This window comes from Callorhinus ursinus, unplaced genomic scaffold (assembly GCF_003265705.2).
Source record: "Callorhinus ursinus isolate GAN/ISIS: 27379988/994484 unplaced genomic scaffold, GSC_fseal_2.0 scaffold6, whole genome shotgun sequence".
Classification (NCBI taxonomy): Eukaryota; Metazoa; Chordata; class Mammalia; order Carnivora; family Otariidae; genus Callorhinus; species Callorhinus ursinus.
The window spans coordinates 59,678,739-59,704,822 of record NW_027397068.1 but is presented as its reverse complement, the minus strand read 5'-3'; the positions used below and the strand labels follow the sequence as shown (position 1 = coordinate 59,704,822).

Genomic DNA, 26,084 nt, shown 5'->3' with positions numbered 1-26,084 from the left:
TAGGGAGGGAGGGAAGGAAGGAAGGAAGGAAGGAAGGAAGGAAGGAAGGAAGGAAGGAGGGAGGGAGGGATGGAGGGGAGGAAGGAAGGAAGGAAGGAAGGAAGGAGGGAAGGAAGGAAGGAAGGAAGGAGGGAAGGAAGGAGGGAGGGATGGAGGGGAGGGAGGAAGGAGGGAGGGAGGGAGGGAGGGAAGGAAGGAGGGAAGGAAGGAAGGAAGGAAGGAAGGAAGGAGGGAGGGAGGGATGGAGGGGAGGGAGGAAGGAGGGAGGGAGGGAGGGAGGGAAGGAAGGAAGGAAGGAAGGAAGGAAGGAAGGAAGGAAGGAAGGAAGGAAGGATGGAAGGAAGGAAGGAGGGAGGGAGGGATGGAGGGAGGGATGGAGAGAAAGAAAAAGGCATACTGTTTTATCTGCCTGACTCATTGGGATAGTTAGGAGAATATGAGAGTGGTTTTAGAAGTACAAAGAACAATACAAAGGATGATGAAAGATGTACTCCTTTATCATTCTACCTCTTCATAGATATAAACCAGGTGATTAAAATCAAATGAAAAACAATTCAGTTGTGCTAAAAAGAAAATTAATATAGTGACATGATGCAGATTAAATCAAATTAAACAGTTCCATGTGGCTCCATCCAGAGAAGGGGGCTACTGACAAAGTTGTGAACTCTGTAAAGTATCTATAATTATTCAGATGATTTCAGTTCAATTAAAAATTATATTGACTTAAGAACCATTTATAGGTGGAATGGGTTATTCTGAGGAGTTAGCGTTCCAGCTAACACCTTACGTACTGAGCCCTAGATTTTTATGGTTGCCATTTTAAAAGGAAATATACTAAAACGTAGTACAAATTCCTATGCCTTCTCTTAACTGATTTATATTGTCTTCAAAAATAAACAAACCATAATTCATAGCTTCAGGTTTTTCTTTTATTGTAAAAGGCCTCAAAGACTACTCTGTTTTGTTTTATTCTAGAAGTCTCATATATCCCCTCTAGAATTTCTTTCTCCTCCTTGCTGTCAGACAGTCAGCAGCCATTGCTCACTGTCACCCTTCTCCCTGCCCTGTCATTTCCATTTTGCCACATACCCACCATTCACTGGGACACAAGTTAAACTAGTTACAACAGTGTCTAAGGTAAGAGTTAATACCTCTGAGAGAGTGGCTTTTCCAGGAGTAAGAGTAGGATCTTCACTGTATTTGCTGTATAATATCTATTTGGCTGCTCAGATAATTTTACACACTCTTTCAGCTTCTGAATAAGTGAGAAAGGTCACTAAGGAAGGGAAGGGCTGAGCTCCGGACACAGATCTCGGGAACGCAGTCGGAGAGATGATGGGGAAGCATGGAGGAGAGCTGAGAGAGGAAGGCAGCCGGGAAGACAGTGAGCCCTCACTGACAGGGACAGGCTGAGCAGGAACTGGGTGGGCAAACAAGGAAGGAGTTGGAAACCAGGCAAGACAGACCCGCAGGCAGGAAAAACCAGGATGGGGGGCAACAGGCTAAAGGTAAGGAAGACCATTACCTGCAGAACATCACTAGCAGTTGGGTGTCAGATGGACATCAGTTTGGGGCAGAGAGAGAGATGAGATGCTGCCACCCAGGAAAACTGCCACCCACAAAACTGCAGCCTTGTGTGCCAGGGGAAGGAGCTCGCATGCCCTTCCAGGGGCTACCAGTGGTTTTTAAACCAGGGAAGCAAATGCCAGTTCTGAGTTTCAGATTTATCACTGTAGTGTCTATGTCGAGGCAGAGATACCAATTAAGAAAGACTAACAATAGTCCTAACAAAAAATAGCAAGGGCTTAAAGTAAGGCAGTAATATTAGTAGTGATTTTTAAATATTCAAAATATACATACTTGAAAGATGGTAAGGGACTAGATCTTAAAAGTTCTCATCACAAGGAAATATAATTTGTAACTGTGGGTGGTGATGGATATTAACTAGACTTATTGTGGTAATCGGTTTGCAATCTATACATACATCAAATCATTATGTTGTATACCTTATACCTCTACAATGTTATATGTCAATTATATCTCAATAAAACTGGAGAAAAGGGGAAATATCTAGCAGAGCATACCTGATGAGATTTCTTTGTCAGCAACTTATCACTGGGTCGAAAAATTAATTTGCTTCTTTTTAATAGCATTTGTCAACAGATTCCTGAGAGCAATTCATACCTGTAATACTCAGCAATAAAGTAAAACGCCACAGGTTGCCCCCCCCCACACACACACACCACTGTAAGATAACTGACAATAGAAAAAAATGAGAAAAAAAGAGCTGGAAGAAAAAAGTCATTTAGAAAGTCATGCAGAGAAGTACTTTCTGAAATAGTTACTTAAAAGTAAAGAGATGGATCCATTTTGCTGTGCCCCTATGCACAGTACACAGCACACTCAATAAATAGCTGCTTATTAAAATGAATAAAAAAACCATTATGTCATTTCTCCCTGCCCTCTCCCCTCCAACAGTGAGTACTTCACGTTGCATCACACAAGACAACTAATGTTCAAATGCTCTCGATTTCTGATAGCAGCTCTACATAATTCATGGTAAACAACAAAGTATAAAAGCTATTATGGATAATTTTCTTTCATTTACCTTTAACAGCAGGTAAAATCAGCCAGTACTGCAGAAAGCAGTATCAGGAAAGGAGGAAAGTATAAAAATTGCTAATCATAAAAAACCAAAAACCAAGAAAATCATAAAGTTAAATTGATGACTTTTTTTCTTGCCCCCCAAAATAGTATTTGAAATGGGGCTTAGAAACATACCAAATGTAACAGCAAAATAAGAATGCAAAAAAGCAATATTATCATACCCCTTAAACTGACTAGCCACCAAGAAGAAAATTTATAGCAAAGTGAAGCTTTGATGATATAATAATACTTTTTTACTGTGATGAAGTAGCTTATTATAAAAATGTTGCCTCTGTTCTCTGGAAAGTACTGGGGAAGCAAGAAGCCAAGGAACGCAGATTTAAGGTGGACTTTAAATTGTGTCAGGTGAGACAAGTGAACTTATTTTTCTTCCGAGCTTAACAACAACAACTGTCACAGTGCATTCTTTCTTGGTGTATTGAGTTGAAATGTTCTGACTTTCCAGGTCCTCTGCAATCTGAACCAGACAGCACGTACAAGCCCCTCATTCCCGCCTCCTGCCTGGGCACACAGCCACTTTGCTCCTCCCTGCTGCTGTGATGATCTTGTCCTAGTGTGGTCTTCCCTCCTCCCTGAACCCGCTCACTGCCCAAGCATCCCCACAGGTGCTCAGCTCATGCACGCATTCATTCAGCCACTGTGCAGTAAGCACCTACTACGTGTGTGTGTGTGTGTGTGTGTGTGTGTGTGTGTACGCTGTGTGCAAGAATGTGTGTGTGTATATGTATAATACATATATAACAGAATCCTCAGAAGGAAGACTACTTCAAAGCCAAGAAAATCAATTACGAGGGATTTGCAGACTGTGAGGTTTGTTGAAAGGTAGAAGCCCACTGATGACTTAAGTCGCCAGTAGGCTGACTGGAAAGACGATGATGCTACCAGCAGAAAACAAACATGAATGCTAGAAAAGATAATAAATATGCTGTGTGTGTGTTGTGTATGTACACAGACACACATATAAAGCTAGGCTTAGAGGGTTAAGATCATGATCTTGACAGGAAATTTATTCAGATTGAAGTAAGGCTACTCTGACAAAGGCTGAGAAGGAAAATGGCTACTTGTCCAAATGTCTGCTTCAGTTTCAGCTACAAAGAAAGCATTTTTCAACTGTACTTTCCTTACAAGTAATAAATGCTCATGAATTATGCTGCTGGACACAGCATGAGGCAGTCTTTCAGGTCTGCCTTCACTATGTGAAGTGAATGATGAGAAAATATTTGGAATGGCATGTTTGTTTTTAAAAATGCATCAGAATGCCTTTATTGCCAACAGTGAAAAATCATAATAAAGATCTATGTTGGCCCCAAATTCATCTCTTAAATTTACTGTGTGATTTACTGCTATTTGCTAGGAAGGTAGTTTCTGTTTCTTTTCAGCCAAAGTACATAAATAGTACACGAATAGGTTAATTTTCAATTAAATAAATTCTGTTGTCTGCTTGTAAAAGAAAGGTGTTTTACTTTAGTGCCTTATTTTAAAAAGCAATCTGAAAAAAACAGAAGCTTAAAAAAACTTTGATTATTTATATACTTATGTATATTGTATTTTAAAAACCACTCCTTTGGTTGCAATCATTTATCATGTAATTTGTTTGAATATAAGAAATACAAATTTTTCTTTCTCAAAGAAATTACTTTTAGTTACAGTATGCCTTTTACTAAATCTATTTGTCTGCAGTTAATTTCCTTTAAAACAAGGATATTGATGTATACAGTCATCTCATTTTTAATGTAAAAACCTAGATATTTATTAAATAATGACATATTTGATTAAACTAACACTCCGAAGAAAAATTTTAATATTAGATCCTAAAATACCGTAAGGAAATTTCCTACTTGATTTTGGTATTCTGTTCCTCTCACATGTGTTTTTATGACGTACGAAAGAAACCAATCTCACCTGTTTTTGATTGTAGATTTCTTCTTGGTTCTTCAGGGGCCTCAATTGGCTGATCAGCCAGGAAAACTCGAGCTTGGTCTATGGCATTTAGAACAGAATGCTCCTTTTCCTTTAACTCTCGTCTCAGGGCCTTTGCAAAGAGAAGCAAAAGTTGAATTTGTAAACTCCTGTGTTCACCAAGTGATGAAACATCTTCAATTAGACTCTGGACCATAGTTGTCAAGGGAATGACTAATAACCATTTAAGCAAAGTCGGAAGTGAAAATATAAACTTTACACATATGAATGATGAAACATGAATAAAAGCAAAAAGATGATAGGACTTAAAGATGCAAAACAAAAATCTTTACAATATTCACCTAAGGGAAATTGTTATAGTATATTTGAGCTTACACAAACTGTGCTTTTAGGGTTATCACTCCTGTCAGATTACTAAAATAGAATAGCCTGTTCAAAGATACCTTTCTCTTATGAGACTGACAAAAAAAATTACATCCAATAGTACAGAAGCAGGCAATTTCACAAGTAGTAATGAGATCCTCAGAAGTGTTTTACATTCTTTAGAATATATTAAGGAAAAAAACTAAGAGATGGATACAAATTAAAGTACATGAAATCAAAACTAAACCAAAGAGAACACATAAAAGACAGTCTCCAATTATCTTCAAATACGTTCCATCTCTCATGCTGAGGCAATTACGATTTTTCCCTTGTGAGGTTTTTCATGCAAATTTATGATTCTCAGAACAGTCTGCCTTTAGTACTTTTGTTCTTTTAAGTAGGGTTAAATTTTCACCTCTGCTCCCATAAAATGTTTGGTGATTAAGACTCTGACTAGAGTTTAAAAACAAAGCTCACTCACTGACTATTGCAAGGTAAGAGGAAATGAAGATTTTCTCATGTGCTATTTGAATGCTGGAGTGAAACCAAAATTGTTGCTAATATTACTGTTATCCTCTTAAAATTATACACATAAACACCTCCTGGCTCTAATATTTTGCTGAGGTACAGTTACCTGATAATGCATTATGAAAACTCTGGTTATTGTTTTCTAAAATATTGTATTCTAGTACTATTTTAGAATCAACACAATTTTTGTTTCTGAACACAACTATTTTTTTCAAATAGCATTTGGCATAACTATGTTGGGATGACAGGGCTAAATCCTCATCCCCGGTAAATAAAAGAAAAAAAAATCTAGAAACACCAGAATCATCATCTGATGTGAAAACCAGAGCTAAACACCAGAAAAACACCAGTAATGAATTTGTTCTATTTTTTTGTAAAGATTTTATTTATTTATTTTAGAGAGACAGAGAGTGTGAGTGAGCAGGTCAGGGGAGGTGCAGAGGGAGAGAGAGAATCTCCAGCAGACTCTCTGCTGAACACGAGGCCACGGGGCTCCATCCCAGGACCCCGAAATCATGACCTGAGCCAAAATCAAGTGAGATGCTCAACCAACTGAGCTACCTAGGTACCCCACCGGTAATGAGTTTAAAAGAGAACATTGCTAGTGGGGAAGGGTGAGGGGAGATGAATGACAGAACAGAACGTTGGTTTTTGCAATAAGCACTGTAAGTACAATTTGACTATTTACAATTATTATCTTGACAAAAAATTTAAAAGGATAAAGTGAACAATAGCAAAAAAGCACCATTCTCTAAAATCCATGGATAAATTTATAGCATCCACATAACCAGATTGTGAAGCAAGCACAAATCAGTAAATCCCCACATCAGTTAGCACCTGTGAGCATCAAATGACTATGTGACAAAAGCTTCACCATCTCTATTGAGAAATGTGGCTTGTGAAGAAGTCCCAAGGTGTGACATTCAAGACAAATAAGATGATCTTCTGACATTTAAAGTTTCTGATACGTGGAAACAGAAAGAGACATAAGAGAAACAGGGAAATACATTTTAATCCAGAAATATATACACACATTTCCAGGTCTTGAGCCTATTCTTTAAATTTAGATTATTGTGTTGTTACAGCAAGAAGCTCTAGATTGATGAAAATACTCCTAGTATATACTTCCCAAAGCACCTGGAAATATAAAATATAAAATAATGATACGAAAGAGCATGTTGCTTAAAAGCCAGCAGTGAAAAACTGGGTAATATAGCAGATTTATAAAAATTTTAGTGACCCAGAGTATTTATTCCCCCCAAACCCAAATCTAACCAGTAAATGTGGGAGAGGTAAAGATTCTTAAAATAATGTGCAAGGGCTGCGCTAGGTTTCTTCTTTTTGAAAGTGAAGTCCCAGACATGAACCTATTTAACGCAAGCTGCTAAAAGAAAAGTGAAGGAATCCGAAGAACACCTCCTCCTTCTGGTTGATCAAATAGGATGAGGATTCACGGGCAGTATTTACAGACTTGGCACAAAAGGGAAACCTGGTGGAAACACCATCTAGGTGATGATGGGGAAGGAAATTAAAAACTGAGAGAAGATAGAGAATAAAGGAATGTGACTTAGAGAAGGGAGCACAGAAGCAGTACTGGTCCTCTGGAAACACACAATGATTACGGGGCATATATTTCACAGAGGGTGAATCCTGATCTCATGGTGGAGAAAGAAAATAACAGGATCCATATGATTTAGGTGTACAGTAGTGCCCAACTGGGAGTTCTGGATTATTATGAGTCCGCAAAATGTGCATTGGCTAGGGGGCTGGGGAACAGAAATAGCATTGGAGAGATTTTTGTTAAAACTACTTTTAGACAGGGTGCCTGGGTGGCTCAGCCATTAAGCGTCTGCCTTCGGCTCAGGTCATGATCCCAGGGTCCTGGGATCCAGCCCCGCATTGGGCTTCCTGCTCAGCGGGAAGCCTGCTTCTCCCTCTCCCACTCCCCCTGCTTGTGTTCCCTCTCTAGCTGTGTCTCTCTCTGTCAAATAACTAAATAAAATCTTAAAAAAACAAACTATTTTTAGAACTTCAAACATCCAAATGGAAATATATATTTGTCTACAGAAAGGACACTTGGGAACACTAGCCAGTCAACTTCCTTGATGGCTGGAATTTTACCAATTTAACCCAAATGCTCTTGTGATGGGAGATTTCACTGGCTGGCTGTTTACTCTGCCTGGAAGGCTTCTTTCCCCAGATATCCACTTGGCATATTCCTCCTCCCAAGAGGCCTTCTCAATGAGGCCCACCCACCCATACTATTTAATGTAGAATTCCACCTCTCCCATCCGCTACATTTCCCATCACCTTCCACTAGGCAAAGTAGGTATTTAGTTATTATGGTTATTGTTTCTCATCTTTTTTTTTTTTTTTCATCTGTTTCCCTCAGATAAAAGATAAGCTCTACAAGGCCAAGGACATTTCCTGGGGTTTTTTTGTTTGTTTGCTTTTTGCTTTTCACTGTGGTAAACGAGGCACCCAACATCAGCGCTTTGGGACCCGGTAGAGCTAGGGGGCTCGGAAATGCTTCCTCATGGAGGTGGTGTCTAAATGGAGTCTTGTAGAGAGAGAAGAGTATTTCCAAAAGAGGAAACTAAGAACTAGCAGAAGAATAAGGGACTATGACCGTGTGCGCACTTAGGGAACTATAAACGTTTAGTGAAGAGCCGAGCAGATATCAGGTCACAAAAACCACTGTATGATGTCCTAACAGAGCATGACACAACCAATAATGGGCACTGGGAAGCCACTGAAGAGCTGGACAAGATAGTAGGGGGCTATGACTGTCCAATTCACATTCCTGTTTTATTTACAGTACCATTGTCAGGTCTCCCAGATTCATGAAAAACAAATCTGAGTCTGAGAATGCCCCACAGGACTGGAGAATCTATTTTCCTTCCTAACCACATGAAACCTCAGCACTTTTTAAAACAATCTCTCTGCATAGGGCGTTGGCAGGGGAATGTCTGATGAACTTCAATATGCCAAGAGAGGGAAGTAGAAGAGGAGAGTGTGGGCAGGTGGGGCTCAAGCCCTAATGCCAACTCACCACCCAAATATTCTAGAGAAGAGCATACATTTAATAATACCTGTTCATATGATATTTTGTAAATTTAATTTTATTATTCAATTTGTCCTATTTCAATTACATTTAACTGCGTGTCAGAAATGGGGTTTAACTTTCAACAGTATTATACACATAATCATTTCACCACCCTTTACCTCTCAATTAGACATAAAAGAAAACCAGCATTTCCTAACCACCTGGTGAACATTAATGATAAGATAATTAGACCCTAACAGAGTTGTTTTGTATACAGAGCTACAAAGTGGCATTCAGCTTTAGGTTCTAATATCACATGACTTATACATGGGCTGCCTAAAGTGAGTATAACATAATCTAATAGGAATTTTTCTATTTTAATGACTTTATATTTTCATTCAAAACAATTCTGTTCTCAGGCAATAACAAGTATTGGCAACGATGTGAAAAAGTTGGAAACTTTTATACTGCTGGTGGAATGATAAAATGGTGTAGCCACTCTGAAAAACAATTCGGCAGTTTCTTAAAACGTTAAACATAGAGTTACCACATAACCCAGCAATTCCACTTGTAGGTACATACCCAAGAGAACTGCAAGTATATGTCTACATAAAAACTTATATATGAATGTTCATATCAATATTATTCATTAATCGCCAAAATATGGACACAACCCAAACATCAACTGGTGAACAGATAAACAAAATGTTGTATATCCATAAAATGAAAGTCTTATTCAGCAGTAAAACTGAATGAAATACTATGATCCATGCTACAACACGGAGGAACTTTGAAAATGTTATGCTAAGTGAAAGAAGCCAGACACAGAAGCCCATTAATATGAAATGCCCAAAGGGATAAGGGTATAGAGACACATGGTAGAACAGTGGTTGCTTAGGGCTGGATGGTTGGGGGAAAAATGGGGGAGTGACAACTCATGGGTGTGGGTTTTCTTTTTGGGATAATGTTCTAAATCTAGATAGTATAGTGATGATGGCTGTGTAAGTCTGTGAATATACTAACGGCTACCGAACTGTTCACTTGAATTTTATGCTGTGTGAATAATATCTCAATAAAGTTAGTATTAAAATAAAATAATAATTCTGTTTGTTCTCCCAAAAAAGTTCCCAAGGTAATCTGATTATGTCTAACTTCTAACCCCACCCATCCGCAAAGGAGTAGCTCATTCTGTATGTTCAGTATATACCCCCTCAGTTTCCAGAGCACTTCCTATTTCTCTAGCATAGCTCATCCTAATATACTGTGATCATGCATCTGTCCCCTCCATTATATTGTCAGTTTTTCTAGGATAAAGGCTCACATCTTAATCATTCGAAATTCTCTTCAGTGTTTGCCTAGACATATATAGAAAGTACTCAATAAATGCTTAGGGAATAAGGAATAAAAGAAGGAATGCTTTCAGATTAAATACTAGGTAGGATACCAAAATAGGGAGGAGCAAAATATAACAAAGTCTCCCACACGTGATTACCCTAAACTGGATATCCTAAATTATTGGATTCCAGTTAGCTCTGGGTTATTTGAACTATATTCTTTGCAAATTATTGACAGCATGTATTGCATGGAGCACTGGGTGTTATACGAAAACAATGAGGGGTGCCTGGGTGGCTTGGTCTTTAAGCGTCTGCCTTGGGCTCAGGTCATGGTCCCAGGGTCCTGGGATCGAGCCCTGCATCTGGCTCCCTGCTCTGCGGGAAGCCTGCTTCTCCCTCTCCCACTCCCCCTGCTTGTGTTCCCTCTCTCGCTGTGTCTGTCTCTATCAAATAAATAAATAAAATCTTTAAAAAGAAAACAATGAATCATGGAACACTACATCAAAAACTAATGATGTACTGTATGGTGACTCACATAACATAATATAAAATTTAAAAAAAGGAAATTAATTTTTTGAGGCAGAGTTAGCTTTCTCCTATCATCTAATTATCAGAAGTATTTTTTAGAAGATTTTATTTTTAAGTAATATCTACACCCAACATGGGGCTTAAATTTATAACACCGAGATCAAGAGTCATATGCTCCACCCACTGAGCTAGCCAGGCACTCTTTCCTATTAACTAATTATCAGCTAGTCAATACTAAGCCTTTTACTTTACTGTTGATTATTGTTGAATTAATAGCAAAAATCTTGTTTTTCTCCCTAGATAAACAAGTAACAGATTTCACTGAGAGGTGTGGTATGGGCTCATCTTCCCTCTTTTTTACACATCCTAACCCATGAGGTAACTGCATATAGCATAGTTTCCCAAAACTACTGGAGTCATTAGATTGAAGGGTGAATCTGTTATTACTATTGTGTATCAAATCCATCTGAAACGTACTGGCTTAAAACAATGACAACTTACTATTCAAGATTTTTTGGATCGGCCAGTTACTCATCTCCTCTGCCACCAGAGATTACTCCACCTGTCATTTAACTGGGATTGCAAGTCCAAGATGGGTTCATTCACGTGTCTAGAAAATATTGTGAGCTACTGGCTGGAATACCACAGTTTCCCTCTATATAGACTCTAAATGCCCTGTAGGCTGGACTGGGCTTCTCTGAAGCCTGGTAATTAGTGTTCCCAAAGAGTAGAGTGAAAGCTGCAAGATTTCTTAAGACATAGACTCTAGAACAGCTCTGTCCAACAGAACTTCCTGCACAGATAAAAATGCTCTAAAACCATGTTGTCTAGTATGGTAAGAACAGGTGGCTTGCAACATTTGGTACTTGAAATATGACTAATTGAACTAAAGAACTGGATTTTAAATTTTATCTAGTTGTAATTAATTTAATTTAAATACAAGCGGTCACATATAGCTGAGAGTCACCACGTCAGTACCACTCCAGAATTTGCACTTCTGCCACATTCTATTATTTAAAGCAAGTCACAAGGCCCAGCACAGATTCAAAAGAATGGACAAATACAGTGTATTTCTGGGTGAGGGGAAGAGCAATGATCCTCCGCATAGGGGCTGAGATACAGAGAATCATGATTCATTATTATAACAACCTACCACACAGGATAAAGGGGAAAGGAAAGGCTGGCGGAGGCATGGGGATTGGTACTATTTTATAGAAGTAGTCACGGAAGGCATCTCAAAGACGGTGATGTCTGAAGAAAGAGCTGAAGGAAGTGAGGAAGCCAACCATAAGAATATCTGGCGAAAGAGCAATCCAGGCTGGGAGAATGGCAAATACAAAGGTCCTGAGGGGAGTGCTTGCCTGGCTTAGCAGGCTGGCACTGTCAGAGCTGGGTAAACAAAGAGGATGAGGGTGACTGCTTCTGTAAAAATGTTTCGAATTGTGAAAGTTAGAAGGAAGGAAGTCTTTGTGGTTGAAAGTAACCACATACTTCTTTATACAGCAGACATCTAGCTACCTTACTGACTCAAGGCCTGGCCATTGACCTAAGAAGGCTCTGTGTGACAACCTTACTGCAAAGCTTATGCATTTTCCATTCTGACAGACAGTTCAAAGACCTCACTCTCCGCTCCGCCCCGCCCCCTGCCCCCGCGGCAAGCACATGTGAAATCAAGCTTCACCCTATAAGCAGTAGACCGGATCAGTTGTAACAAGGAGGGAGAAACAAAATAATTTCAAAAACTAAAATTGAAACTTTATTTTAAACGTTGCATGCTCTGAAGTTTTTAATATCAGGAAATATGGTCTCGGATACCTCAGAAGTCAAGAATAATAAATGGAAAGCAAAATGATTGTCCCATGGCCATAAGAAAATGTTCAACGTCTCTCTCATCCTAAGGTGGCGTGAGGGTATATTACAGAATTTTCCAACAAAGATTTCCACCAAAATAAAAAATTTAAAACATAGTAAATTCATATAATCTGAAGGAAATATGCCAAGCACAAGAGGAGATGGTAATGAATGGGCCACGATCCCAATCCTCAGGGAACTTACAGTCTAAAGGGAAGAGAATGCTGGTCACAATGTGTTAAGTGCCACCAATCTTCGAGAGAAGAACAAACAGGACACTGAGGAAATAGAGAGAAGGTGGAGGGAGGTGGAGGGGGCACAAGCAACCTTGTGTTGAAAAAGAAACTGGAATTAGAGTAAAGGTAATTAAGGGAAAAGCAATTCAAGGAAACAGAATAAGCAGGTAAAGTAATCTAGTCTCTCATTGTTTTCCGTTAAGCAGCTTCTGCATCTCATTTAAACTAAAGGAAGCTCTGGAATATCAGATTAGTGAAAAACTGATTCAAATATCAGAACTTAACTAGCAAAAATCTCAGTGTTTTCATGCTCAACAGAATTTCTCCAAGCCCCAAACCCCACTTGCAGAGCCCACCTTTCCTGTCACTTCTCTGCCCCCTTTCAGACTCAGGGTACTGTTTGGCAGCTTACTGGTATGAGTGTCAGGCAGCAGAGTAAATTGCTCCTTATTCAATTTTAAATGCCTAAAGAGAGACTCTCAATGATCCTCCTGCAATGTCTAGGAACACTTCTCCCCACCTGCTATCACTGGGAAGGACAGGGGATTAAGGGTAAGAAGGTATAGATCTTCCTTCACTTACTATGGGGTTACAACCCCATAAACCCCACTGTAAGCTGAAAATACCATAAGTCAAAAATGCACTGAACACACCTAACCTACCAAACATCATAGGTTAGCTAAGCCTACCTTAAATGTGCTCAGAACACTTACATTAGCTGACAACTGGGCAAAATCATCTAACACAAAGCCTATTTTAGAATAAAGTTGGACAGTGCATGTAATTTATTAAACGCTGTACTGAAAGTGAAAAGCAGAATGATCGCATGGAGACAGAATGGTTGTCAATAGGATCAGTCACTGACCCTCATGAGTGTGTGGTGGTCTGGGAACTGGCTGCCCCTGCCCAGCATCACGAGAGGGGACATCCTGCATAATGCTAGCCCAGGAAAAGATCCAAGTTCAAAATTCGAAGTACAGTTCCTACTGAATTCCTATGGCTTTTGCACCATCATAAAGTTGAAAAACTGTAAGTCTACCATCAAGTCAGGGATGGTCTGCATAAAGAAATGACTGGGATGGGTTAAGTCTGAAAGTCTCTCAAGTCAATCGGCTGTTCATCTTCATCATGAACATGGCATTGGCTCACTGCAGGGGCTGAGTTGCTGCCAAGCAAAGAGCAGTATGATCAGTTACTCCTGGAGCACTGACATGGGCAGGACCCTGCAAATCACCTGATGTGAAAACAAGGCCTGAGAAAACCTCGAGGGAGGAGAGGAATCTCTGACATCCCCATCTGTCCTAAATAGCAGCTTGCCACACTGCCCTGAGACCAAGGGGAGACAAGAGGAGAAAAAAAGCACACACGTGGGTGTGAACTAAATTTCAGTGTCAGCCCCTCTTCTTTAAGTAACAATTGTCTCCTCTCTTTACTCTAAAGCATCATCCAAATTGTCTGTATATCAAGTGCCAAAGTTCTCTGAGATGCACTTTTCCTAAAATTTTCTAGACCACAATATTAAAATTATAAATAAAGCAGATCCTTTGGCTCTCTTGCTTCAAGCCCTCCAAGAGCTCCCTGTTGCACTTGGAACCAATTCTAAACTTCCTATCAAGATCTGGATCTTCCCTGCTCTCCAACTTCAACTACTAAATACCCTAATTTCTAGTCTCAAAGTCTTTATTTCTGTTCCTAGAATATGCCAAGTGTTCCTTCCTCATGTCCTGTGTAATACAGAGTCAAGGAAGGAGAACTCCCGAGAAATGGGAGTAGCCCATTCACTGTCTCACCTGTGAAGTTAGTAGAATAGTAAACTAGTTACTATTAAAATGATGCTAACCTAAAGTCTTACCAACATTCTCACCTCTTTTCCAAGACAGAATTCTTTCCTCAGCCTCTATTCACCATTACTTATGGAGGAAAGTTCTAGCTGCTTTATCTATAGCTTTGGATGACCAATACCAGTATCCAACCCTCCATTAGCAAGAACAACTGAATTTAACTCTCTTAAGGGATAAATTATTTAATTCTAAGAAAAATGGAATCATGTGATCCTCCAAAATTAAGTGAAAATGTTTGGAAAGTATAAAACTGGGTTGCGAGATTCTTATGTCACTTTAGATTTTAGAAAACATATAAATGTAAGGTCTTTTTGTGAACCAATTTGTTCCAGACTAAAACAGCAAAGTAAAGCTCTGTGATGGCAAAAATGGTTGGCAAGATTACATCACATACACTAATTTGATATAAATACCAAATTTCTTCAACTGATCAGTCCAACAATGTATATCTTTTTCCCAATCCTTTGATGTACAACCAAATCAAACACATTCAACCAGTTCTCTCCCTTCTCTTTGAGAGAAAAACAGAATCAGACATCTGACATCCCAGAACTGCTCTCTAAATTCCCATCATGCCATGGGATACCAGCATTTTAATGCTAACAATACAAGGTTCAAGGAAAGAGGGGGGAAAATTAGAAATCACAGGCAAGGGTGCAGTGAAACTTCACTTTCATACATTGCTAGAGGCGGAAAATTGGTTCAATCACTTGGGAAAGTCGGTTGGCAATATATCAAGAGTCATTACTATGTTCATATTGTGTGAAACAAGAATTTCACCTTTGAGAATATACCCTAGGAAAATGATCCAGAAAAAAGCTACAAACACAAAAGTTTTCATTATAAAGTTATTTATGATTTAAAAAATTTGAAAGCAATTTAAATGTCTAACACCTGGAAAATATTTAGGCTCACTATGGTATGGCTACACTAGGGACCCCTTATGTAACCCTGGAAAATTACTATGATAATGACTACATAGCAACATGAAGAAACAGACATGACATATATCTAAATAAAAAAGACAGGATGAAAACTATGTACCCTATTAGGACTGTGTGAAAGATAAATACGCAAAAAGAACATACTCATGCAAAATGAAAATGGTTGTTACAGTGGTAAACTTAAGGTCAATTTTTTGTTCTTTATTTTATACAATCTGTAATGATATTATTTTCATAATTTAAAATTATACTTTTCTCCCTCAGAGGGAGAGATGAACCATGAGAGACTATGGACTCTGAGAAACAAACATGGTTTTAGAGGGGAGGGGGGAGGGGGGAGGGGTTATCCTGGTGATGGGTATTAAGGAGGGCACGTACTGCATGGAGCACTGGGTATTATATAAAAAAAAAATGAATCGTGGATCACCACATCAAAAACTAAGGATGTATTGTATGGTGACTAACATAACATAATAAAATTTAAAAAATTAAAAAAAAATAAATAAAATTATACTTTTAAGAAAGGAATATTAAATGGAATCTAGCTCATTTATCATTGAACAAATTATTACTTTTATTTATTTTTGCTTCTTTATTGAAATACAACTGGTATACAATATCCCATTAGTATCAGGTATACATCATAGTGATTTGATGTTTTTGTACATTACAAAATGATCCCCACAATAATTCTAGTTACCTTTTGTCATCATACAAAGCTATTACCGTATTATTGACTATATCCCTTATTCTGTACATCATAAACTCATGATTTACTAATTTTATAACTCTGAGTTTATAGCTCTTAGTCCCCTTCACCCATTTCACCCACCCACCACCCCCTCCCCTCTCTGGTAATCAACAGTTTTACTGTACCTATGAGTCTGTTTCTGTTTGTTTATTCATTTGTTTCTTAGACTCCATGTGTGAGATCATATAGTATTGTCTTTCGCTCTCTGACTTATCTCGCTTAGCATAATACCCTCTAGGTCCATTCATGTTGTCACAAATAGCAAGATTTAACTCATTTTTTATGGATGAGTGATATGCTATCGTATATATATACCACATCTTCTTCATCTACTAATGGACACTTAGGTTGTTTCCATACCTTGGCTATTGTGAATAAACACAGGCATGAATATATGTCTTCAAACTGATGTTTTCAATGTCTTTACATAATTACCCAGAAGTAGAATTACTGGATCATATGGTAATTCTATCTTTAATTTTTTGAAAAAATACGGAATGTTTCATGAATTTACATGTCATCCTTGCATAGAGGCCCGGCCAATCTTCCGTGTATCATTCCAATTTTAGTATAGGTACTGCCGAAGCAAGCACAAATTACTACTTTTAATGAATGGCATTATTAATAATTACAAATACATTTCAGAAGCATAGTTTTTATATATACAACAACCATGAAACTTTCCCATTATGTTTTACCTCATGACCTCTCTGAAGCTAAATTTATTCTAAACGTGCAACACACGACAACAGTTACTGAATGAGGCATTCCCTGTGTTTAAGGTACTGCCTGTCCGTGAGGAATCTTAACCCATCTAGCTTTCAAGGTGTCAAATCTCTGCACAAGAGAGAACCCAGCAATATTCAGTATATAAGGGCAAATAAGCTACATTTTATTTATTTATTTATTTTTAAAGATTTTATTTATTTGACAGAGAAAGACACAGTGAGAGAGGGAACACAAGCAGGGGGAGTGGGAGAGGGAGAAGCAGGCTTCCCGCAGAGCAGGGAGCCTGATGCGGGGCTCGATCCCAGGACCCTGGGATCATGACCTGAGCCAAAGGCAGCCGCTTAATGACTGAGCCACCCAGGTGCCCCAATAAGCTACATTTTAAAAGCTATCTCAACAATTAGAGATATGTCAATGCTTTCCCCCTTATACAAAAATCTTTCCAACTCCTGATTTGAATAATTTAGGTAATATTAAAAAAGAAAGAAGGTAACCTCTTAACTGGCTATAATATTAAAATGTAAAGTATAATGGTGTTGATTAATATTCTTACAACTTCAAGTATGTCATATAATTGAAATTATTTTTAGCTCTTCAGGAAATAATACTATTACTTATATTTCTGTCAGCTAATCTTTATTAAAGATTCATCTATTCAAAGTAGAAATATCTTCAAAAGGGAATATTCTTTTGAACATGAATAAGTAAAAAGGGATTAAAGAGAGATAAAGAGAAAAAAAAGGAACAATCATACCTCTTTGGGTTATCTTTGGGTATATTTCATTCTTTTAACATTCAACAAAAATTGATTATCTAAAGTGTCAGGCATAGACCAAGAGACAACAGAAAATAAGTAAGTAATTATAGAGGATGATAAATATTATGGAAAAAGAAAAAAGTAGAACAGGGTAACAGAGATTAGGGGCCCTGGGAAGGGGGTTCGACTGGTGTAGAGAAGTCTGGGTAGGCTTCACTGGGGAGATACCATAGAACAAACATTTGAAAACAGTGGAATAAATCATGTGGATACCAAGTTAAGAGCATTCTAGGTACAGAAGACAACATAGTGCTGCAACTGAAGGCACAGCTAGGGGCCAGTGTGGCTGATACCAGACTTTACAAGAGAAAATAGTAGGAATGAGGTGAGCAAGGTGTGAGTGGGAGGTAGGTCACACCACGGAGGGTCTTGTAGACCATTCTGAGAACAGTGGCTTTTATTCTGAATTAAAGAGGAAAATGCTACAGAGTTTTGATTCATTGGAATAGGAACACTCTGGCCACTGTATTAAGAGTAACAGAGATTGAAAACTGTAGCTCCTAATAGATGGTAAGACATAACCAGATTCTGATTCTATATTTTCAACACAGAACCAACGAGATTTTCTAACAGAGGGAATATGAAAGAAAGACAAGATTGAAGGTGATTATTATTTTTTATCTAAGCAACAACAGAATTCTTTCCATTGAAATGGGGGGAGATCAGGTAGAATGATTTTGAGCAGCAAGTTCAGGGATTCAGTTTGGACTTACTAAGTTTGAGGTGTGTATTAGATACCCAAGTAGAGATGCCACGTAAAGAGATACAAATTTGGCATATAGTTGGCACGTGACGCCAGGAAACAATGAGTTCAGGAAGGAATAGGTATAGAGAAGTTGGCATAGCCTGGCCCCTGGTGCATCCCAATTCTAGGAGGCTGAGGAAAGAAGGAGGGGCCAGCAGAGGAGGTTGAGAAGGAGCTACCAGGGAGGTAAGAAGAAAACCAGCACAGAGTGGTGTCCTAGAAATCAAGTAAAGAGACCGAACAGAGCAATAGTTAGTGAGGTGACAAGAAAAGGACTGAGAATGGACCCCTGGTCACATCTCAGCTGACACGAATGCACAGGGACAGAAGAAGTTACAGTGAGGGCATCTAAGTGCAAGTGGAGGCTCAGGATGGCTTCCTCGAGAAAGAGAATGCTTGCATTAAGTTTTAAGTGCAGGGCCCATCTAAGAGTGGAGCCTTATGTGACTGTAATTGCATGGGACACACACCCATGAAGCTGACCCTCAATGCAAGGCATCCCAACTATAACGAATAGAAGTATTGCTGGTACAGCAGGCTTTCTTAGCTTCTGGTTTCAAAAAAACACTTCACTACGTATTGGAGAATACAAGCAGAAAAAATAAACGATACAAACATAAGGAGAATCTGTTAGAATGTAATTTACTTTTTTCCCCCGACTTGCTTTCAAAGCTAAATCAGCATATATGGATCTGAAGTCATTATAGTATGACAACAAAAAAGGGCAGAAGTGTCATTAAATTTGATAGCACTAATAAAACTACATGAGAAAAGGAAAAGAAAACAGGCTTACTTTTCATTAGTATGCAGACAAAATAAAAAAAAATCTCCTTCATAGAGCTTTAAAAGTTTTGGTTAACGTCCCTAAATGAACATTTAATATACAAATTCATTTTGGTTCCACCCCATTGACATAAAAAATGATGCCTGAGTCAGAATACTAAGTATGAATGCTAAAACTAAGATAGGAATCCTCCAGCTTCTCACAGTAATAAAAGTATTCTTCCCTACAATTTTCAAAATATATGCACACATAAATGTATTCCTTCATTTGGCAAATATATTCAATATCTACCATTACCAGGCACCGCATAAGGTGCTGAACTTGTATTTTTTTTCCTCTCTCAAGTAAAAATGAAAAGGGAGGTAAGCAACACCCACCCTCTTACTCTATTGCATACTCCAGTCATGCCATGATGAATTTGGAGGAGTTTCCCTCCAAGAGTTTTGGCAACAGTCTTTAGAGAATTCTTATTCCGAAATCTCTTTTTAGCTCAAAGGCTACTTGCTCTGTGAAGCCTTACCCGGTCTTCCCAAGTACAGAGAACCATGATTCATCTGTGCCTCCCTGGCCGTGGGCTCATGCTCACAATTACCGTGCTTTTAGTATCCAATGTAGTTACTTTTTTCAAGCCTGTCTCTGCTGCCAGATGATGAAATCCAAGACAGCAAAATTAGTCTCCTGAAGTGATACATGCCCAGTGCCTAGCAAAGTCCGTAGCAAATATCAGTAGCAACGTAGAGGTTTGTTGAATGAATACATAAACTGGCAAATAAATGAAACTCAGCTAAATATGTCCAGAGGCAGTTCATTGGAAATGGGCTGTTATATTCAGGGGATGGACTGTAACTGCTTGGTCTCCCAAACCTCTCCTTCTTGCTGCATTTGTGGTCCACTCTCAATTTCACCACCAGATAGTGCCAGCTATTAGGCTGCCTTGCCATTCCCTCTAAACGTGGATAGTCCACGGCCCTTTGGGGTAAAGTCCCAATGACACCTGTCAGGCATAGGAGATAAATCAGCTGCAGACAACTAAATGGAGTGTGGCCAGTAGGTATAGCCTCACTTCTAGAACTGCTGCTTTGGGAAGGAATACAAATAGCAGCTTTACTCATAGTCCTTAGAGTAGATTATGCATTTAATAAGAATGAAGTCAAAGGAGGCACTAAAGCCTGGAGGGGGAACTTGGAAATTAATTTAATCAATTTTAGAAAAAGGCCAATATCCCATATTTGGTAACTTCATCACACAGCAAGACCTTGAAGTTACAGACTTGCAGGTAAGAGTGTCAGATTACTTTAGTAGGGAGAACAATCCCCCCCCCCCATAAACCACAGCCTCAATTTCATGGTGGCATGTTGCTGATTTAAAGACAAGGTTTGAATTTGTTACTTTAGTAAGCAAGTTTGCAAGTGTATTTCAGCAAGTCAGTTTCAGATTCAAATGTCCTGACCCTGATATAATGAGGTTTGAATAGAGGAATTAAATTAAGTAAAGGACAGAGGGGCCCTGAGGAAATGGATCTAAACCTATAAAAAATTATACCAGAATCATACACTTTCAATTATTTTTGGTGATTTTCTTTGCTAAAATCAAACATGTAATCTATTAAAGAAAGGGTGTCAGAGCTCTGACAACTACCCCCACATAAGTGAGAATTTACATTGTGTAGAAAATGAAGTGCAGAGTGAATAGCAAAAACTGCATCTGCAATGTAATCCAGTGTTAAAGCATGTGACTTGAAATAAATCCCTAACATTACAAATGAATGACTGCATTGTAGGTACTTTCTAAGTAACTGTTGATTGAATGATAATCTCACATTCTTGAAAGTGAAGCTGCATAGAAGTGACCTCACTTTCTATAAACCATTAAAAATGATACGAAAGGGGTGCCTGGGTGGCTCAGTCGTTAAGCGTCTGCCTTCGGCTCAGGTCATGATCCCAGGATCCTGGGATCGAGCCCCACATCAGGCTCCCTGCTCAGCGGGAAGCCTGCTTCTCCCTCTCCCACTCCCCTGCTTGTATTTCCTCTCTCACTGTGTCTGTCAAATAAATAAATAAAATTTAAAAAAAAATAAATAAATAAAAATTATATGAAAAATTTAGGTCACTAGATGGGAAAATTCAACTATATCCATTTATTCTAAAAATCATTAAAAACACTATTTTTTAAAAAAAACACCGTATGTTTTAAAGTAGTAATTTATTTTGATATTTGAGGATATTAAATATGTACCCACATGAGAAAAAACTAATACAATTGTGTTGTTTACAAACTGATACTTGTAAAGACTGGAAGATGACTCTGTCTAATTTTATAAGTTAATCCTAGATAGTGATGGGGGACTACGTCTGCGGGGCAGTATTAGATGGTAATAACAGGTATTAATATACCTTTATTTAATTAAAACAACTCAGTTTTAAACAAAACAAAAATGATCAAAACTGTCAAGACAGACTCGCAGTTACAGGAGGAGATATGGACCACTCCTTACTGTGTGCCAGGCCCAGGGCCAAACACTTTACTGTCATAGCCCTTTGACATATTATTAATTTTTATTATTATTTAATAAGTATCCTATATGTATGTGCTGTTAAAGCACTGAACAAAGTATTTATTATTATTGTTACTGAAAACTTATCAATGTTCTGAGTCACTGATTAAAATATCCAACTTATCCAAAGTATAAACATTTAATTAAGGGTCCAAAATACATTGATGTTATATAATATCAGTTCCTGGGACTTTTTTTTTTTTTTTTTGGACAGAAGAAAAGAATGCCAATCTGTGAGCCACTCATTTCAACGTGTGAGAGAGAAAGATCTTAAGCAGAGACTGCTATGGGGCTTTCTGCTTGCTCAGCATCCAGGACTGGGGACCTTTCCCCAGCACCATCAACCCTACTAACCACTTTGCTTTTCTGCTTTGTTTCTGGTCTGTGGACTGTCTGTCGTGTCCTGGAGCCCAAATTTGCTATGTTTGGTTTCCGGGGGGAGGGGGGAGTTACATTTTATCTATAATTACTAGGTGTTTTAAGCAGACAAGGTGATCTGAAGCATGACCTTACAGTACCATTCTAACTAAAAGTCTCAGAGCCATCCCCTAAACATTTAAATATGTAATATTCCATCTGGATATAGCCACAAGCACAGAGCTTTTATGAACAGAAATTATTAAAACGTGTCATTGAAGTGGAGAGGCTGTGCCTTATTGCCCTTTGTCTATTTAACATTGTTTTCAACCACAAGAAACATTGTTTTCAACCACAAGGCATTCAGTGAATAGTGTGGGTGGGTGGTGAGGTGACTAGCACTGCCATTATTGAAGAATGGTTATGAGAAAGTGTCATTAAGTCACTGATGCACACATATCAAGGTCTAGAATATAGAAATATAGGTAGGAACCATAAGACTTTGAGAGTATGTGAGTTCCCATAAACCAACCTCCAAGTATCGGAGGTGCCTGTACAAATAAATCTGAGATACCAGAGTCTCTAACCATCGCCATCTGTGACCGTGAAAGCAGACTGGACCCAGGAAAAGGTCACATGAATGCAAATTCAAATGTAAAATTATATATATTAATTTTGTTTCTTTACTTGTACATTATGGTAACAAATATTGCATTTAAAGGTAATTAGATTCATGTTTAAACATTTATCATTTGCCTATAAACCTCTGATAAGTTAACTAAAGCAGTGCATACGGACGTGTCTTTTGAGCTTGGCCTTTCCATGACAAGCTGTTTTCTTCTATTAAGAACAAGAAATAAGTCATTTTGCAGTCTCTAGACTCTTATCTTATCCCATATAAATTCTCAAAAAATGTTGTTTCAATGACTTCATCCCATTTCCTGAGTAGTCTAAATTATCTCTGAAGCCACCAATAGGCAAAAATAGTAAATGTAAGTTCTGACGTCAAAACTTGCAGTTGCCCAAATGTCAGGAATCTGAGGAAAAATTAAAAATTTGGACACAGCACAACTAAAGGAAAAATACATTAGAAAATATAGGTCCTAGTCTAAAGAAGGACTCCAACAGTCATTGCTTATTGCGCACTTACTTTAAATGTACTCTGCTAAGTGCTTTATATATACTGATGATCAGACACAGGACTGAAGAGATTGGCCAATATGCTCCAGAGCCTCCTCGATCACAGAGCTAGTGAGTGGAGGAGGGGAGCACTGAAACCATGTCTACCTAAGCCCAGGTTCTAGTTCACTAACTTTTATAGAAAGTCCCAACAGAAGGTGCCTCAGAATAGAGGCTGATATGCCACTATCTAGAGGGCAAGAGCCAAAAAAAAAATTCCACTTAACTTCATAAAGTGCTGAGAAGAGAGGTTAGTCAGATGTCTACTTAGAATTACCTTATTCAAATTCTTCACATAACTCTTTGACATCAGAGTTTGACATCCCTGGAAACAGCTTTTAAGTCACGTAGTGGTTTTCTAGTCCACGGTAACCCCACATCCACCTAAGGTTTTGAGACTTAGCTTTGTTTTTTACTTTGTATATAATGTCACGGGAAACTTTAATGTAAAACTTAAGGGCTAATTTGTGTGACATCAGCACAGGTGGTTTTTAATGCATCTTGTGAATGTGTATTTGTCTTGACCACAACAGAAAGTCATGTGGTATTGCTTTTTAAGCTGATCTTTAAAAGACTTGTGTACATGACATTCAAGACTTGCATTTATGAGATCTTATCTCCTAGAATAGTAAACAAATCAGTGTTAAATTTCTTGTCTTGTTTAAAAAAAAATCCATCTGGGAATCGCTAGACATTCTAATTTAGTATCAAGAGATTAGATCCCATTAGTTTGACACAGTACTGCGTTGTTCAAAATAAAGTAATTCGGACAACTATCTGCAAGAAGAGAGGGTAAGTTAGAAATCAAATACAAGGTCCCACTCTTTCTAAGGGGAAATTTTAAGAAACAAAAAAAACTTGCCTAATATTAGTATCAAGCCATTTAAGGGTTGATTTTGGTTGATTCTAACTATGTACTTTTAAGCTATAAAGCAAGAGTTCTTTAAAATTGAAGAGATCTCTTAAACTTTATTATGACAATTAAAGACCAAAAATAGCAAGAAGTTAGAAAAGGCACCTAAATTTATTGCTAAACATACCTGTGAAAAAAGTTTAAAGATTATTTTGTTCTATTCAAAGCTACATCATGTTATAATTGAAAAGAGTTATAGAATCTCTTAAAGAGAAAAGATCAGAAATAAAAGTGTACAAGAACTGTTGGCAGGCTTGAGTTATCACCAAGGGACTGAAGTTGGAGGTTAGAGAAATGGATAGTTGGGTAGACAACTAGAGACTTGGGACAGCAATGTGCAATGCACAATTCCTGTTGGAAATGATTTCTCATAACACAGGGAAGAAACAGGGACTGTGTCTGTTCTGTGTATCCATGTCTCTCTGGTGTCCTAGAAACTGCCAGACACATGGACAAATGATAAGGATTTGTTGGAAGTGAGAAGGGATGAAAAGTCAGATTTCATCAAAACACACCACGGCTCTCATTTTCTTCCACTATCAGTAAGGGGGCTGGACTAAACTATTTCTTGGGCCTCTTTCAGTTTTAATCATTGATAATTTTAATTCTAAATAAAGATTTTTTTTCCTGATAAAAAGAATCTGAAGGCAGGGGGGAAAGACATTCTCCAAGGACGTAGGAAAGAAAAAGCTATCCTGAAATAGAATAACCACATGTATACCCAACACCCAAAGGGATTTTAAATTTAAGAAAACATTACAGATAATTCACAGAATTATATTTAAGTTAGAACATTGGCAAGGCTGAGATTCAACCACAGTTAGACTATTCAATGATTATGGCTGGCAAAGTTTAGTAAGAAAGGTAAATAACTACAGGTAGGTGTCATGTCTTTAAATATTGCCCTAATAGTACCAATGCATAGGGATTTGCCCTCACTGTAATAATTTATAGTGATTAGAAACATTATAGTTGACAGTTGGGAAAGAAGGTTACTTTTGACAGAATGTGACTGCATTTAGAAATAAGGTCTTTAAAGAAACAGTTAAGTTAAAATGAGGTCATTAGGGTGGGCCCTAATCCAATATGACTGCTGTCCTTATAAAAAGAGGGTATTTTGAGCGGTTTTAAAAGACACATACTCACAGAGGGAAGGCCATCTGAAGACAAGGAGAGAGGCCTCAGAAAAAAATCAACCCTGCAGACACGCTGATCTCAGACTTCTAGGCTCCAGAATTGTGAGAAGATTAATTTCTTTTATGTCACTCAATCTATGGTGTTTTGTTATGGTGGCCCTCGCAAACCAATACACACCTCCACAAACTTTACTCGGAAATCTCTTCCATAATTTATTTCTGGCATAAGACGCTGCTCAGTTCTCAGAGTTAAAAATGAAGCTCGTGTCAAAACACTGGTAATAGATGATAGTAAGAAAGCCTGTAGTTTTGGATCACCGATAAATTGGAAGGCAGACTATGACAGATCACAATAAAGTATCATATTCCAGAACCTACGATCCACACAAAACATCACAAAGGACCATTTCCAGTGAGGGTGTAACAACGAGAGGAGAAGCCACCTGGCCCCATCCTTAGACACTCAATCAGTGCTATTCATAGAAACTTTCTAATATAAAACCCAGAGAAGTACAGACCATTAAATGGAAACTCCTGGTAAGTCCTACTTACTGATAAAGAACATCCCTCAACAGTAGTCTGGATTATGCACAACGTGCTAAGTGATGGCAACTGTGATAAAGACGTAATAGTAACCCAAGAAAAATCCAGTAGCAGGCACTGTGAAATTTAGAAAGCAGTGCTGAACTATATCCAATTTACACTATTCCTCTCCCCCATCCCCAACCAGGGGTGTAAGACTCAAAAGACGTGAAAACACCATTTTTCCAAACTACACCAATCCCAGCCTATCCCACCATCGCCCTTCCTTCTCATCATCATCATTCTGGTATCAGGTCATGGTGATTTTACTGTCCCCAC

General features: G+C 38.3%; 1 protein-coding gene and 1 non-coding gene across 19 annotated transcripts in view; both read right to left on the bottom strand.

Moving 5' to 3' along the window:
* The window catches only part of UTRN (utrophin), a 498,468-nt gene that overhangs the window by 109,593 nt on the left and 362,791 nt on the right, over positions 1 to 26,084 (bottom strand). For all 18 annotated transcript variants that reach the window (XM_025866206.2, XM_025866193.2, XM_025866194.2 and 15 more), the window contains one exon: positions 4,570 to 4,699. In XM_025866206.2, the coding sequence (XP_025721991.1) occupies positions 4,570 to 4,699 (130 nt within the window). The remainder of the gene's footprint in view (positions 1 to 4,569; positions 4,700 to 26,084) is intronic.
* On the bottom strand, positions 16,496 to 16,602 carry LOC112819453 (U6 spliceosomal RNA). The gene has a single exon (XR_003206850.1). It is a non-coding gene; the product is annotated as a U6 spliceosomal RNA (small nuclear RNA).